Here is a 13,260-nt window from a genome sequence, read left to right on the forward strand (position 1 = left end):
GAGGGTGGAGCTAACTAAAGCAGCTGGAAAAGCCATCCTGCACTGGAGACAGCGGTATACACAGACTGGATGCCACCACATTAACACTCTGTCTCACTTTCCTCAGGGAACCTGACACGCAAGGGCACATGTGCTAACTGTGACATGCTGGCTCTCGTAGAAAAGACCTCCCTGAATCTGCCAGCTTTGTAGGTTCAGTACTTACGGACACCCAGACAAACTGGAAATATGTCCAACCCGCAGCCATACCATGCAGGAGTCGGGATTCCACCTAATCTTACTTAACAAATGTAAGTTCACTTCTGAGGCATAAAAATCAAAGCAGGAAATGAAAAAGAATTCCTCCAACAGAATTCTTTATCAACATCACAATTTAAAGGCATCAATATGTTGGCCGTATTCATTGTTCAACTCGCACATGTATATAAAGCAAGAAGCAAGTGAACATAACACGGCATGGGTCAGGTGCACCTTAGTCTTTAAATTAATATCCTTGCTCTTTACCACTTTAAAGAGATCCTTGACAGCAATGTCCAAGGCAGCAATGGTGTGACTTGCTGACTGCTGTTTCCATGGTTGTTGATTGTGGGTCTAAGTAAAATGAAATGCTTAACAACAACATTTCCCCATCGATCATGATGTTGTATCACAGTAACTGTTGAGTGTGTAATGAACGGCCTGTGACTCACAGCAACCCTTTAACCAACAGATCGGAACCTTGTCCTGTCCTGTGTCATCCTCAGGATCTCCACCACGCTCGCGCTCAGTCACCGTGTCGATCCAGCGTGATGAGGGGTCTCCTCTCCCTCTGGCCCTCCACCGAATACTCTGGAGGTTACGCTTAAAGTTCAAGTTATAAAAGGAGGTTTCATTTTAACTAGATAACTGTTTTAAGAAAACAAAATTAATGGAAAAACCTAAAAATTCTAGGAGACAGCAATCTTATTGTTTACAAAATTCATTACCAGATGTTTTTAATAGTTTATAATTGCAAAAAAGGTCACACTTTAAAGGTAACTCAATTATGAATTGGTTAGGTCACACCCAGTATATTCATGAAATGAAATGAAATGAAACACTACTTGTGGGAAAAGAAATAACAACTAAGGATGTTTGGCTTATATCCTTTTTCTAGACCTAGTTAAACTGTCTGCTAAGCAAATAATTCAGGAATCTGGTCTCTATGAAGAAGAGCGTGGCATTAGGATTGGCAGACGATTCACCAACAATCTGCCTTATGCAGGTGGCACAACCTTGCTTGCAGAATGTGAAAGAGACTTGAAGCACTTGCTGCAGAAGATCAGTGACTACAGTCTTTAATATGGTCTGTATCTTAACACCAAGAAAACAAAAATCCTCATGTCACAACATGGACCCAGCCAATACATTATTCAGTAGGAGAGTATTCAAAATATCTGCTTAGACAAAAGGCTAATTAATGCTTTTCTGAGTTGACGTCTCTAAATTGTGTTGTGCTTGTCAAATGTGTAGGATAATTACTCTTCTCAAAACACAATAAAACATAAACAATAAGCTGCTCTCCCCTTCTCCGTATAACAGAACCAGAGAGAACACGACAGAAAGAAAGCTTTCTATCTCACAAAGCAGCAATCATCTGAGCGAAGTCGAGAGAGGCTGGCGCTCTAGTTACCTGGGCGGCATAGAAGGCTTTGACTTCAGGTCTGATGGAGTCAAAATCCCCGTTGATGAATTCTGGTAGAAAGCTGAAAGAGAGGGTTGCACATAAGCCTTCAGCATAAGACACGCAGTTGTTAGACTTAAAACTACTATTGTAAAGACAAGAGGAAAACTAATGTACTTAAAAGATAGGGGGGAGTTTCATGAGTTCATTGTTTTTCAGTGCTGTATAATATTCCACTGTGTGACTATGACTTAGTTTTTCTATCCATGCGTTTGTTTATTGGCACTTGGGTTGGTCCCATCTCTTTGCTACTGTGAATAACATTCCAATAAACATGGGTGTGTATACACACGTTTGAGCTGTGGCTCTGGTTTCCTTAGGATACATTCCTAGTAGTGGAATTGCTGAGTCAAATGGTATTTCCAGTTCCAACTTTTTGAGAAAGCGCCACCTTCCGTAATGGAGGTAACCACTTTACATTCCCACCAGCAGGGAATAAGAGTCCAAGTCTTTCCACCGGCATTTGTTGTGTGATTCCCTAAAGAACTACCAACATGGGTGACCCTGGAGGTCATTATGCTGAGTGAAGTATCTCAGTCACAAAAGGACAAACACTGCACAACACCCCTGTTATAAAATAGGACCGACATGAGGGGTGGGGAGAGACTAGAAGAGTGGGTGGATATGAACACAGCACTGGAACAGATGAAGGCAAAGCGTCTGAAAGGAACGTATGATTAGGTATTCCATGTATGACTACAATCTGGAACAAGAGGTACATTGCAAAGTGAACTGAGGGGGAGGGGAGGCATGAGAGGGAAGAAAATGTGCAAGAATGAATGAATTAAAGAAAATGTCAAAAGAAGAACATTTTAAAAGAGCCCTTTTTCCACAAGCCAAGGGCATGTCATATCACTCAGACGTGAGTTTGATACTGATGACGGAGGAAGGGAGACCCATCAGCTCACCACACAGCCAATATTCATCTTGGAAATAAGAAGAAGGACTAAAGATTACTGCTTCAGGAAACAGTAAAAATGAAAACAAAACTGTTCTCAATCCAAAGACGCATGCAGAGTCCCCCCAACTTCACTTACTGCCTTCCACATACACGCAGTTTTACACTATTACATCCTCACAAAGTCCGGAACTGTCACTGATCTGAACAGGATGAATGATGACAAGTGTTTGGAGTTTGTATGTAGCTGAAGCCAGTTCAAAATGTTTTTGAAAATTTCTACTGGCACAGTTCTAGAAACAAGTCTTCCAGGTAAAGTGGGAATAGAGTCAAGTCGAGATGCCGACAGAGGGAGAGCCTTGGCCCCAGTGAGGGTCCTTCTAATACCACAGCCACCTCCCGCCCCTCGGATCTCATTCCAGAAAGTGTACTTCACCTTCAGAAGCCATCATTTATTATTTTGATATAAAATGTTTACATGTCTTAATAGAATTGGTTCCCACTTAAAAACACACAACTGTAGAAAAATAAGACTTTTTGACATTCTTCAGTGCTTTTGTACAAAAAGTCGACCCTCTGGAGCCTTAGAACTATGTGCCCTGTAAGGAGGACACGGAATATGTGCTAGCATCCTCTCTTACATACTATTAGAGTTAACTTTCTGCTCTGACTCCAAGAAGGACAGATTCAACCCCACAGCCCCACACGGGGCCTGGGAGGCTGGAGCTGCACCAGCTGGAGTCCCACCTCAACGCAACCAAGCCCCAGTGCTGGACACACACGACACCATCGCAGAGAGACGCTACCAGCACACACTCGGGCTCCAAAAGTGTCCCAGGACACCCTGCCGGAAGGACAAGGGGCAGCTGCCACTGTCCCTTCCTCCTGAGCCATAGGGTGAGCAACATCCAGCCTAGGACAACTGATGCAGCTCTCACCGCACTGGCCAGGAGGAAAGGAAGGAACCGAGGGACAGCCATCTCCTACCCGAACAGGCTGTGGGTGACTTCCGGAGAGGTAATGACAGACACCCAAACCCAGGGCTCACATTATGCCTTCCCATCATTTTTTTCCAGGTCCCAAACCCTAACAGAAGTTTTCGTCTCTTTGATCAGCTTAATGTGACTGATCTGTGTTGGACCAACGTTTCTTTGAACCCCAAGTTTTCTTAAGCGTGAGAAGGGAGCCCTGGTGGCGCACAGGGGTGAGGAGCTGCACTGCCAATTCCAAGTTGCGCAGTTTGAATCCACCAGATGCTCTGGAGGAGGAAGATGAGCAATAGTGTCCGTGCGATTTAGTAACTTCTGAAAACCCACTGGGGTGAGTTCTAAGTTGGTTCTGACTTGACGGCACAAAACAACAAACCCAGTATTAAGAGAAGTGGTAAGAAAGAATGTTACACCAACAACCACAACACGGTACAGCAACTCTGAGCAAAAATCCTAGAGGTTATGTCAGACCAGCGCTTCAGTGGCATCCAGTCAACGGTCCTGCTCAAAACATCCCTGAGGCCATCTCTGTGTAAACGGTTCAGCACGTCGTCCTGAAGTTCAGCACATCGTCCTGATGTCATCCTGAAGAATCACATCGTCCTGAAGAATCACGTCGTCCTGAAGCATCACAAGGCAGATTCCAGATGCCAACCTTGTGATTGCAGTTCAGCGCTCGGAGGTGTGTCCCAGGGATCCCCCCACCCCCCATAACCACTCCCAACTTCCACTGCACACTTTCTTGATGGCTACTCAAGTCCTTTATCAGGCTGGCAACTGACGAACTAGTCTACTGGACCAGTCAATGAGTCTATCAATTTACTCATTTTCAAAGTTATCTCTAACATCCTCCCAAAACCATCACCACTCAAGGTTCACACGATACACAGGGCACGGATGCTGGACAGAGTAACAGGACCCATCCTCCAACGGCCCATCACTGACCACTGTGCTGCCAGGATGCACACGCAGCGCTTCAGAGCAAGCCTAACAGCACCACAGCAGTCTCTCTGACATCGACAATCAAGAGGGTAGTCCCTCCGCACAGACGGCTTATCATGAAGAATTTGGCTTTAAGAACTAGCAGGTGCTGCCGAGAGGCCACTGACAGCACATTCCCTGAGGAAACAGCACCCTGAACAGAACCTGCTGATGCGTGCCAGCACGTGGACTCCACCTCAAGGGTACACGTGACAGCACAGATCTCTGCGGTTTCCTGGACTGGTGCATCGCCCACCCCCCCAACAGGCAGGTTCCCCCACTGTTTTTATTGTGAGGTTGTTAAGTCCAGCACAACTCATTCTCTAAGATGTCATCAGTCAGTTGCTGGAAGGGGATTCAGGTGCCATATAACACCCTCACTCAGGTTACAGGTCTACCCGATGGAGGGGAGTTTCCCAATGGGGTGGCTTACAGAATATCTATTGGACAGGAGAGAGAAGTGTAAGAAGGTGGGACCTCATTACCAATAAGAAAGAGCCGGAGGCAGAACAGGCCCTTTGGAACTGGGGTCCCCAAGCTGAGAACCTCCCAGACCACAGCAAGTATGATGACTGCACACAGGGAGAGAATCAAGGTACGCCAGGCCCACAAGAACCCCATGGGGGAAGAGTGGAACAAGAATGCAGTTCCTCACGGCAGGCACCTCCTGTGCTGTGAGGATGCCCACTGCCTGTGGTATTCCTGTTCCAGCAGCAAGAGATGACTAAGGCATTTCACATGCTGTGTTGTTAGACACCACTCAGTCAAGGCTCACAGTGACCCATGAACAGCCAGTCCGAAACCTGCCCTATCCTGTGCCATCCTCATCATCTCTGACACTCTAGAGCCCACTGCTGAAGTCACAGTGTCAATCCACCGTGTTGAGGTCCTCTTCTCCTTAGCTGACTCTCCACCTCTCCAAGCATGATGTCCTTTTCCACAGAACAGCCTTGCCTAGCTACATTCCCAAAGAATTCATCATTCTTGCCTCCACTGTGGCTGTACTCTTTCCAGGACGTATCTGTTTGTTCTTTTGGCAGTCCATGGAATTCTCAGTACTCTTCTCCAGCACCACAACTCAAAGGCATTAACATAGATGGTTTCAAATTAAACCAGCGAAGCTCACTTTTAAAAGAGCCTGTACCAAAGTGCACCTTGGCGTGTGTGGAGGTGACTGAGATACCACCATTTCATCCATGACCCGTCAGTTTCTGAAAAACCCTGGTGTTTTCACTGAGGCCCCTGTTGCTACAGCAGCAGGCATCTGAAGATGGGCCTAGTGGGAAGGGGCTTCTGCAGGGTCCAGGAGTGACGTGTACATGACAGTAAATGGGGAAGGTTTATGTTCCGAGCCCAGGGCATGCACCCATGGCTGCTGCCTGTGGACAGGGCTCCCTAGTACCCTGTTCCTGCTGCCCAGCCCTGCTGGTGCCCGCACCAGGACTTCTCAACCCCAAGCATGGCGCGAGCGCTGCTGGTATTGACAATTCTGATCGCTTAATTCTAAGTAAATACCTATGTTTATTCCACAGAGTAATATTTTCATTCTAAAAAGGGAAGATTCATTTAGAATTCTGTGACTACCACTAAGTGAACACACTGACTTTAAAGCTTTACTTAAACGCATGTTAATGCAATTCGGTCGGACATGCCACTCAAGTTAATGAAAAATTCCAATTTTCCCCCACATTGTATACTACCTTTTAGTGCCACTTAAATGGTCCCAGTAGATTACATATAATTATATTTGTAATTTATAACTTATAAATTAAACATAAATATGATTAAGTAGAAATAGGATTTGTATTTAAAATAAATTTAATTACATACTTATTTGCATAGTACATTTAATGACTATATGAAATGTACTATTTCAGGTATATTATGCATTTTTAAAAAGTTTAAAAAATCACTTCCTCAGTGCCTCTCACTTGAAATTTTAAAGCTGAATCAATACATGTTACAAAGTGGAAAGTTCTTTGCAAATAGTGTTGACCAGCTTAACCTTTATTAAGGAAAACCGGTCACATGCACGTCAGGGTGTGGTACTCGAACCGCGTCACTGTGGCCCGAGGCGGGCACCTGACCTGATGGAGCGAGTGGACACAGGCCGTTGAGCAGCAGGATGCAGGTGGTGACTGTCAGGGCTGCACGTGTGCACAGGGGCTGTGTCACAACAACGACAAAATAATAAACCAACATACATGTCGTGTCCTGTGACACCAATGACCCTGTGTGTCAGCGGCCTGCACATATCATGGGGAAAAGGCCGCAAGTGGTGCAAAATGGGCCCGAGCTATTCTCACAGATGGACCAACACCGAGCCTGTGATAACAGCTGGAGCCCCAGAGATGACGAGGCGGACAGCACAGGGCAGGGGCCACAGGGCCGCCGGCCTCCACGCCACCTAACACCGGACTAAGTACTAACAAATGCCCAAACAATCTTCTATAAAAGTAAAACGAAACAGAGCCTGAAGCTCTTGCTAAAACAGCCAAGGTTCTCTGGAAAGCGGAGGCAGGAATGATTTCCTGAGCGGGAAGGAGGGGCGTGCAGAACCCTCACGAAACGGCAGATCCATAAACTACGAGGCTCCGGGTTAAACACGCATGTACACCTAACTCTGCTGCTGCTTAAACGCTCTGCTCAGAGAACTGACACCAACTTCACGCGTAATCCTTCAGGGACACCCTTCCTTCTCCAGTCCCTCCACGTACAACCCTTCAGGACCACCCTTCTTTCTCCAGTCACTTCACACACAATCCTTCAGGACCACCCTTCCTTCTCCAGTCACTCGGCATTATGAAGAGCTGTGTGCAGACAGGTTTGAGGGCTCTGGCTGGGAGCACCCGACCCCTGCCAGGTAACATACAGGCTGCCAAATGCACCCAGAGCGCCATCATTTAGAGCAGAGCGTCTCCTCAGGTACCAGGTGTCAGGCCGTAAACTCCCTTTAAAAGGGGCCAATCATCTTTCCCTTCCATCAACCTGACTCAAACTTGGTAATCGGTGCACATAAGTAATATTACAGAGAAATGGAGAAAACCGTGACTCTTCGCTGCTTCTGCTGGACTTTTCAGCTTCAAACCAACGATCTTTAATTGCTGCTGGAATTACTCACTGGAAAGCGACATCATGCTCGGGAAGGTGGAGTGACGTTGAAGAGGAGGAAGACCTTCAACCAGGTGGACTGACACAGTGACTGCAGCAAGGGCTTGAGGGTGTCGGAGAGGGTGGGGATGGACAGGAAGCACAGGGTTCACAGCTTTTGTTCACAAAGTCGCTGTGAGTCATACTCTACCTGATGGTACCTAACTACCACCACCACCTCCACAGGCATCTGGGCCTGGAGACACGAGCACCTGGTCCCCCTACAGATACTCAGCTCCTCTGCAGGCACCTGGCCCCTCTGCAGGCAACCAGCCCCTCTACAGACGTCCAGTCCTTGGACGGGCACCCCTGCCCATGGCACCTCTACACACGTCCAGTCCCAGGACGTGAACCCCTGCCCACGGCACCTCCACACACGTGCAGTCCTGGGATGTACACCCCTGCCCACGGCACCTCCACACGCAGCCCAGCCTCAGCTCCCAGATCTGAAGTCTGAGGTCAGACATTCTGATGTCTAACAGAGACAGTACTTCAAACGTGGAGACAGCCATCCATCCCTGGGGCTATACTGTGCATTTGTGTTTGTGTTTCTGTCTCAGGGAGGGGGCGGGGGAACTGTAAACACATCTGGACCCTTAAGGACACATACAGCGGAGGCGGAGCTCGCTCCGTAGCCAGCCAGGCTCCTTTCATCATCTCCACTCCACATGCTCATGGCTGCCAACGGGCCAGGCTGCAAACCTGTCAGCAATGAGCTGGATTTCCAGTCAGTTTCCATCCAGCAGAGTCTTACTGATCTCAAGAGCTCCACATGCCAAGATCAGCAAATCTGACACCACTGAAGCCTATTATTATGAAGTAAGTTATTTATCACTACATGTTCCCAACTAGGCCGAGCCACACCCTCCGCCATCGCGTTCCTTCTGCCTCCACAGGCCCTCCTGGTGTTTCCAAGGCCAGACTGGTTCCAGGAGGAGACTGCCCACCCTTACTCTACAGGCAGGCGGCTGGATTCAAACTGGCAACCTTTGTGAGCAGTCTGATAGGTTATGCATAAGATGCAATGAAATGAGAATAAACTATACTGGGCTTCACACAACAATGACAAAAACATCGTATGGTGCTTAAACAAAATTTTTCTTTTGTTTCTACGAGATCAGTTACTATTAAACTGTGTGTACAACTCAAACTGCCACCTGGTCCTAGCGAGGGCTGACTCTCGTCATCCACTGACCGAGGCCCCGGTGTGGGAGAGGAAGTCCATGGAAGCAGTGGGTTGACCTCTTCCTGCCTGAGAGACCCTGAGCAGAGAAACCCGAGGGTGTCAGGGACTCGCTCACGTACGGCCCACAGTGTGGACAGCCAGCTCCCTGCAAGGGGCGGGCCTGCAGACAGCACACAGGGTCCATGGTGTGGAGAGTCTGCTCTCTCTGCAAGGGGCGGGCCTGCTGACAGCACACAGGGCCCACAGTGGGGACAGGACCCTTACTCTTGGATGTGGTATTAGGTGACAGTGGACCTGCTGAGCCCACATGGGGCCCACAGTGGGGGTCAGCCAGCTCTCTCTGGGGGGGTGGTCAGTCAAGGAGGGTTGGCTCACATCAGTCACTGTGATGGAACCGGCTCAGGGGACAGCAGCAGCCTGCCCATCAGGAAGCAAGGGGAGAGGGAGGATGGACAGGGTCTGAGAGAACATACCTCTCCCGCTGGCCCTGGGTGACGTCATACAAGCGGTTGGCACCTCCATCAGCACAGGCTTTTAAAACAGCTTCAAAGAGAGAAAAGAGAGCATGTCGGCATGGGGTATCACACGCACACACGCATGCGTGCACCTGTGTGCTCACACCCACCCTCACCACCCTGGGACTGCAGGTGAGCCACACGCACAGACCCCATGAGGCAGCCCCATACACGGAGGGGCCTTTCCTTCTGCACCTTCTTGGTCCTCTGTTTACATCCAGGGTCAGCACGATGCTGCCCCGGGCATGCCTTCCTTCCCACAGGACTCACGTCCCACACTCAGTGAGGGCCGATCGGGCGCAGACAGAACATGAAGGGACCCGTTAGCCCTCACTGCACTCAGAAGGCTTCCCGGACGGGATCACAGGTTCCCATGGTTTCTGCCACCTCCCGCAGCCGCAGCCCACCCACCACGAGATGTCTGACAAGAGTGACAATGTTCAAGCCCTCTGCTCATTAAAAGATCATAACTCTGATAATTCAGTTAAGATCTTGGATTTTTCCATTCCAATACTACAGTCATGAGATATGCATACTGATAAATCTGCTGACAGCAACTCGAGAAATAAACAAATGTTATGGTCAGCAAAACTGACCAGCGACAAGAACCAGAAGCAGAGGGCACTGCTGGGTAAGTTATTTTCGATAAATCACAACAAATTGACTCAAAATTACGTTCACTCTGTCATGGTTTAAGCTGTCCCTAGCTTTAATGGATAGCTGTTAGTGCACGAGTTCTCTCTCCATGTAAAACACCATTTGCTTACACAGCAAAAAGTCTGCAGATCTGTCACACCCTGTGAGCTCAAGGGTTGAGCAAGGACGTACTGCACGAGCGTGGCAAACAGCTGAGGAGGAAATGAAGCTCCTGGAAATCTCTCCACCCAGTCCAGTGTGTTTGGTACGAGCATCACGCAAGTCCTTAACTGGCCAGTGGGCATGCCAACAGTCCAGACCCTCCGTGAAGAGCCACCCTCCCGGTCAGAGAATGGTTTCATTCACTCGTCCCTACGGAATAAAGCCGGGCAGGAATAGTGTGACTTTCTGTGATGTAGACCATTAATGTAGGTCCGAGTATCAGGATGGAAGAAATAAAGAAATGGTTTTGCTGTCTCGGTGGACAGAGAGAGCAGCCGGTCTCTAGCAGGCAGATGGAGTGCAGACAGCCTTTCAGAAGCCCCGTGGCAGCGAGCTAACCCCACTTCACAGGAACAACACTCTCACTTCACACAGCTTGTCGTGGACCGGAGAGAAACCATGTGAGCAGCACATGGAGATGCTGAAACTGGAGCTCCGTCCCAAGTCGGTGCGCTCAAGAGAAGCATTTTAAATGTTTAAGTGAAAATACAATGTTTAAAATGAAAAGCGCTGAGCATACTTGGTTTTCTAAGGATTTTTCTCACGTCCATTAAGAAACTTGATTTTGGAGCTCTGGTGGCCTAGTGGCAAGAAGCTGCGCAGCAATCCCAGAGGAACACAGTTCGAATCCACCAGACGCTCTGCCGGAGAAGGAGGCGCAATATCCTCCTGTACCAGTCAGATCTGATTTGACGGTACATGCACACAAAATAAAAAAAAAAAGAAACTGGATTTTAACTTTTGAAAATGTTGAATTATGTTTAACTCTTACAAAGATGGAAACCAACGCCAATGTGAGGGAGGTGACAGAGACTTGCCGAGTGAGCGTGGGAGGACCAGTAAGAAAACTGATAGACCCCAAATTCCACACCACTCAGTATCTCATCCATGTGAGGTCCTGGGAGAACTTGATGTCAAGGTGAAGGTTAGCAGAGCATGCCAACACAGACCAAGCCCAGCACATGCTCCGGACAAAACCTGTTAGCCTGGCATGCCAATCAATTAAAAACCCACCAAGATGTGTTGTTTAATTCTGTTACCTACATGAGAACTCAGGGAATCTGTCCTGAAGATTGTGACTTTCTGCATTCTTTCAGTGTGGCTTTTCTAGTGGGGACGACTGACTATGTGGACGGGTGGGACTGTATGAGTGAGGCGTGCTGGCTTATCCACAAACGGATTAGCTATCTGCCAAGCCACGAAGGGACTGGCCAGTCTCAACAATCTACAAGGGGAAAGGCTAGACTCTCCAATAAACTGAAGAGCACTAGCTGCAGAGAACAGACAGATAATCTTCACCCACCAGAAGAGGGAATTCTGTCCCTAGTCAGAGAAGGGAGACCCCTCAAACCTGGTGAAATGTAGAGAATGCTTCAGGACAGGAGTTACCGCCAGTCTGAACTGGAGAACTGGTGTGAGATGAGACCCTCTGGGGGAGGGGGCGATACTGGCAGGACTGAGAATTTTGCTGACAATCGGGGGGAGGGAAGCCAATACTGGCAGGACTGAGAACTTGGGAAGACAGTGAGCCTTGAGGCTGACACGTGGAAGCCGTCTTGACTGTATTCTGTTACTAATATGAATTATAATCTTTTGACTTCCTCAATATGGTTCGGTGAGCTATACGTTGGATTTTGGACCCACCAAAGCAGTGACATTGGTGTTGAGGTTGGGGAGTGTGGGGGACACGTCTGACTTCATAGGAATTGGTTTTGTGTTACTGATTCCGTGGATGGGGACGGTTTCCTCATCCACACTGTGAGGTCGGTAAAGGTCAGATATGGCACTGCCCACATGGCTCTTGCTCTTTTCACACGATCACACATACTTAGGGCATGTTGCAGGAGGGGCCAGTCCTTGAGGAAAGACATCATGCTTGAAAGGGTGAAGGGCCAGTGCAGAAGATGAAGACCACGGATGAGACGGACTGACAAAGAGACTGTGGCAATGGGGTCAGGTGTGTTAGAGACAGTGAGTGGCTCAGGATAGGTTCAGAGCTTCTTATGAGTCGTAATCAGCTCAAGAGCACATAACAACAACAACAATGGTAACAGGGAGCTCCAGTGGCTCAGTTGTAAGGCGTTACACTGCCAAATCTGAGGAATGCAGTTCAAATCCACCAGCTGCTTCACAAGAGGAAGACAGGCAAGCTGCTTCCATGCGGTTAAGTTGTCTCTGAAAACCTGCTGAAGTTTGTTCTGCTGTCATGGGTACACAACAACGGTGACGACGACAGTGAAGAGGCAGCATTAGTAGGGGTAGCTCTACAGAAACATGGTGGTCAGCCTCCTCCACCATGGGGAAGCCTGCCAGGGGTGTGCACTGAATACGTATCTGAACTCTGGCAAAGCCAATGAGCTTTTGCTGAGTTAGATTCTACATCTGGCTTCTCACTGCAGGAATGAACCAGTGACCTGACAATCCTGGACTCATGACCTCTGCAGCCAGCAGTCTGTGGCTGAGCTTGGACCTCTCAGAAGCCCCTCCCTGGATGGGGACCAGCCACCATCTGCAGGCCTGTGAACCGCTTCCTTGAGAGAAATCAATTTCTATCTGTCTCTTCCTGCAAAGTTTCATTGGTTTCACTTTCTGAGAGAAGCCAACCTCAGACACCACTTCAGTCCATTCCATGCAGACAGACATCTCGATTCTCTCACCCAGGTCAAGGATCTGAAACATTCTTTTCCAAGGTCATTGTGACCTCAGACTGTTGAATCTCTCAGAAGCAGCAAATGATAAGTTGCTTCTAATAATCACTCTCTTAGCCTATTTTCCATGATGCTTCTGCCTCTGTTCATGCAGCTAAGCTCTGAATCCTGGTGACACTTTTTTCAGCATTATCAAACACCCTCAATAACAGCAGGCTCTTTCGATTCTCCTGAAGGGCCCCCATGGTGCCAGATACCAGTAGAGTCGTCCATAGGCACAGTGGGCAGGGCCACAGTGGGCAGGGGGCACAGAGGGCAGGGCCACAGTGTGCA

At 48.4% G+C, this 13,260-nt stretch overlaps 1 protein-coding gene across 1 annotated transcript in view; it reads right to left on the reverse strand.

Moving 5' to 3' along the window:
• LOC102850012 overlaps positions 1 to 13,260 on the reverse strand; it is a 95,277-nt gene that overhangs the window by 41,021 nt on the left and 40,996 nt on the right. Inside the window, exons 8-9 of the mRNA XM_006887274.1 lie at positions 9,380 to 9,449; positions 1,652 to 1,724 (exon numbers count right to left, since the gene is read on the reverse strand). Of these exons, the coding sequence (XP_006887336.1) occupies positions 1,652 to 1,724; positions 9,380 to 9,449 (143 nt within the window). The remainder of the gene's footprint in view (positions 1 to 1,651; positions 1,725 to 9,379; positions 9,450 to 13,260) is intronic.

Source organism: Elephantulus edwardii, unplaced genomic scaffold, assembly GCF_000299155.1.
Source record: "Elephantulus edwardii isolate Elephantulus edwardi_28Jun2011 unplaced genomic scaffold, EleEdw1.0 scaffold00055, whole genome shotgun sequence".
In the NCBI taxonomy this organism is placed as follows: Eukaryota; Metazoa; Chordata; class Mammalia; order Macroscelidea; family Macroscelididae; genus Elephantulus; species Elephantulus edwardii.